Source organism: Telopea speciosissima, unplaced genomic scaffold (assembly GCF_018873765.1).
Source record: "Telopea speciosissima isolate NSW1024214 ecotype Mountain lineage unplaced genomic scaffold, Tspe_v1 Tspe_v1.0041, whole genome shotgun sequence".
Classification (NCBI taxonomy): Eukaryota; Viridiplantae; Streptophyta; class Magnoliopsida; order Proteales; family Proteaceae; genus Telopea; species Telopea speciosissima.
Window position 1 is genome coordinate 104,832 of NW_025317377.1, and position 4,475 is coordinate 109,306.

At 38.0% G+C, this 4,475-nt stretch overlaps 1 protein-coding gene and 1 pseudogene across 1 annotated transcript; one reads left to right on the plus strand and one right to left on the minus strand.

The window, feature by feature from the left end:
* Window positions 1-821: 821 nt before the first annotated feature.
* On the minus strand, window positions 822-1,778 carry LOC122647392. The gene has a single exon (XM_043840813.1). The coding sequence runs from the start codon at window positions 1,776-1,778 to the stop codon at window positions 822-824; it is 957 nt and encodes a 318-aa protein (XP_043696748.1).
* Window positions 1,779-2,086: 308 nt separating this feature from the next.
* Window positions 2,087-4,273, plus strand: LOC122647393 (annotated as a pseudogene).
* Window positions 4,274-4,475: the final 202 nt, after the last annotated feature.

Here is a 4,475-nt window from a genome sequence, read left to right on the forward strand (position 1 = left end):
AATGTTCATGTCTTGCAAATCTAGTCGGGCCTCCAACTTATCCTTTGATCTATCTTTTAATTCCAACAGTGTACCAATGATGTTGTCACACACATTCTTTTCTATATGCATGACATCCAGATTATGACGGAGTAGATTATGCTTCCAATATGGCAACTCAAAGAATACACTTCTCTTCTTCCAATTAAAAGGTAGTTCAGTTCGACCTCCAACTCTCTTTCGTTTACCGGTATCATTCTTATCAGATTCCTTACCAAATATAGGAAATTCTACACCTTCCATTTGAGCTAGCGAAGCAATGCCTGAAAGGGGCTGTGGTGCTACCCCAAACTCAACACAACCATTGAAACCTCTCTTATCCAATCGAAATTTATGATTTCCTTCTAGGAATCGATGATGGCCTAGGTAACATTGCTTATGGCTATGTTTCAACCAAGTTGACATGGTCTCTTTGTTGCAACAAGGGCACGCCAATGCACCCTTGGTGCTCCAGCCTGAAAGATTGGCATATGCAGGAAAGTCGTTGATTGTCCATAAGAGGCAGGCACGTAAATGGAATGACTCTTTCTTCAATGAATCATAGGTGTCAACACCATCCCACAATAATTTTAATTCATCAATCAAAGGCTGTAAATAAACATCTATATCATTTCCAGGTGATTTTTACCTGGAATTAGTAATGTCAACATGAACGATGTTTGTTTCATGCACTTCCATGGTGGCAGATTATATGGCACCACAATAACAGGCCAAATGCTATATGAATTCTTAATATCATTAAAAGGATTAAATCCATCACTTGAAAGCCCCAACCTAACATTTCAGGGATCCGCACTAAAAGTTGGATGCAGTCTGTCAAAATCCTTCCATGCTTCTGCATCTGCAGGATGACGTATTTTTCCATCATCCATACGTCCATCTTTATGCCATCTCATTTCAGATGATGTTACTGATGACTTATATAATCTTTGAGGCCTTGGTATCAGAGGAAAGTGGCGTAATGTTTTTGCTGGAGCTTTGGATTTGGGTGAATATCTTGATGCCCCACATTTGAGACAAGACTTTTCATTAGATGCATCCTTCCAATATAGCATACAATCGTTAGGGCATGCATCGATCTTGTTGTAACTGAGTCCCAAATCTTTAAGCATCTTCTTTGCTTCATATAAAGAATTCGGCAAGGTATTATTTTGTGGTAGTGCTTTCTTCAATAAATCCAACAACATAGAGAAGGACTTGTCACTCCAACTGCATAGGCACTTTATGTGATATAGTGCAACAGTAAATGACAATTTTGTGAACTCGTTGCATTCTGGATACAATGCCTTCTCTGCTTCTTGCATCAATCTATCCAATTTTTCTGACTCATTTCCTATTCCCTCTATGTGTCCACTTGTGCTACTACCACCAGCTCCTTCAAAGGCTTCACCAGGAAACACATCTTGAAGTATGTCATTTATGTTAACAATCTCTTCATCTTCTTCATCTTCTTCATCAACCACAATGTTTTCTATTATTGTGGTATTTGAAGGTATAACTTCCCCATGGGAACTCCACACCGTATAGCCAGCCATAATTCCATCAACTATCAAGTGCTCAAACACTTCATCTCGTGTTCCCAGTCGTCGATTAATGCAAATTATACACGGGCATGAAATCTTCTCCCCTATGGGTACTGTGGAAAAAGCAAAGTCCAGGAAACCATTTACACCAGCTTCATATTGATCACCCGCACGGAATATACGATCTCGTGATCTATGAATCCAACTCCTATCCATTTGATTGTAGCCTAACCACCTCACAAAACCTATTACAAGAGAATGGTATCATACAAAATGTAAATGAGACCAGATGACCAGATTCTAAAGATTTGGAATCTTTAAAAAGTTATCTTTAAGAGAATTAAAGACATTAAGAACGTAAAACAAGTGGACGTTAAGAACGTAAAACAAGTGTAAAAAATAGACATAAAATCTTAAATGGTTTCTTTTTGTTTGTTTGTTTGGGATTTTTGGATTTCTGTTCCAATTTTTATCTGTTTGTTTTGGATGGTTTTATGGAACTACAGATGGACAAATGACACCCAATGAGAAATAACTGTATGTAAAATATAGCAGCAACATAGCATAGGGGAAGAAATAGTGAATCTCTTTATTTAAGGTTGTGCACCCAAAAATTTTCAAAGTTTGAACCAGAGGTTGGATTCTATATTTGTCTTTTGGTGTTTCTTTGTATATAATTGATTTAATACAGAATTGTTTCTCTGTACTCTATGCTTTAAAACCCAAGATGAATAGAAATCGCAAAGATACATACAAGTGATATTTAGTTCCAACTTCCAATCCCAATCTTGATCTTCTTAGGCCAAGATGGGAGAATTAAGGGGCTAGGGGTGCTGGTGTCAAGCTGTAATGCTGCCACCTTATTGAGTCCAAGGTGCAGTCTCTTAAGGAGGGCTTGTCTCAAAGTCTCATCCACATTCAACTTCTCATCCACTGCAATGCAGAGATCTTGAACTTTGCTTCAATGTGGTTCTCAATACACTTCCAACAACACCTGGTCCTTTCCTTCATGGCCAACCTTCTCTCTCAAATGCTCTCATTGCAAGATCGAAGAGAGCTCAAGCACACAGGAGGAGGGGTTGCATAGAAAAGCGGCGCAACAACCTCTCCTTGCCATTAAGGTAGCACTAGAGCAGCTCATTATATCCATTTTAGATGACCCTAGTGTTAGTAGGGTAATGAGAGAAGCTGGATTCTCCAAGTACAACCGTGAAGAACAACCTAGAGGACGTTTTGCGTGTTCTGTTTTTCAGTGCTATAGCAGCTCGGTGGGGATTCTCTCTTCTACTTGTTCTCCTCCTATTGAAACTCATAGAGAGATTAGCAACCACAGGAGTTTCTAGCAGACCCATTTGTTGAACTGCTATTTTGAGCAAAACCCACTTCTCTTTTCTACTCCAAAGAAGCCTTTAAGTTCCATCTTCATTGATTCAGCCACTGAAAAGGAGGATTTCAGGTTGGTTTTGGAGGTTCTGATGAGGAAGAAAAGAAGGAATACAGTGAATGTTGGGGACTCCGTTTCAACTACTAAAGGACTGGTTGCAGAGCTCATGGGGAAAGTGGAAAGAAGCGAGAACCTGACGAATTAAGATTGGCCCACTTTATTAAATTTCAGTTATCCTCTGTCTCTTTGAGGTTCATGAGGAGAGAGGATATGGAGATGAAGGTTGCAGACTTGAGAAGGAAGGTGGGTTCTCTTGTAACAGGAGGTGGGAGCAATCATCTATGCTGGAGATCTCAAATGGGTAGTTGAAGGTGGTGTTGGTGAGAAAGAGAGAGGATTCTCAGCGAAGTATGTAGTTATAATGCTACCGATCATCCGGTTGCAGAGATAGGAAGGTTGCTCTCGGACTATAGCTGCTCAAACAGTAAGGTATGGTTAATGGCCATTGCAAATTATCAAACTTACATGAGGTGCCAGATGAAGCAACCCTCTCTTGAGACTCAATGGAATTTTCAAGCTGTCTCTGTTCCTTCAGGTGGATTGGGTTTGAGCCTCCATGCTTCCAACTAAGCCAACCATCAATAGCTTCACTCAAATGCATTAAGTTTTAGATTTATAATGAAATCCTTGAATTTTTGCTTGGATTTGTGTTTCTAATATTCATTGTTTTGATTTTTTGATTTTTTTTTATTTTTTCCAAATATCTTCTAATTTTACCTTCTCAAAGAGGGTCCACTTATTAAATTCGATCTGGTTTCTTTATTTTATCTTTTTATTTATACATTCTATTTGTTCATTTACTTATTGATCTAATTATTTATTTTCAGCTAAACCACAAGTTTATTTACCATTTGAGTTTGCACTTTCCCTTGTTTAGAATAGATCTAGAAGAAATTTTCTTTTGATAATCAGCAAATGTCAATAAAATACAGTACCCACAATAAATAGAAAAATAAAAACAGAGCATTAGTTACTATATATGAAATTCATTTACCATATCTATATTGACTGGAAAATTTAGAGATTCTTCTTTCTTTTTTTTTAAATTCCTTTTTTGCATTAGATTTAATCTTTTCTTTTCTTTTTTCATTCTTGTAGTGCCCTTGACTCAAAGGTATCTCTCTCTCCAAACACAACTCTAGTGCCAAAAACAAAAGCTTTCACTCCTGAGGAAGAACCAGACAGTCTCACCTGTTGTGCTGATTGTATCTCCAATTTTGAATCAATAAGCAACATAATTACCTTTAAAAAATACTCAAATGAATAAACCGCCCAACCTACCCTGGGGTAAGACCAACAACACTAGGTTGAGATTAGGACTTGGATGGCTAGGTCCAACAAGAGCAGCCAATGAAGGATTCTAGTCGTAGGCCTTCGAACCTTACAAACACCCCCTAGCAAGACAAGAAACACATCAGTTAAAATGTAAAACTACCAATTTTTCTCACAGTTAAGCTCAGGTTAAAATG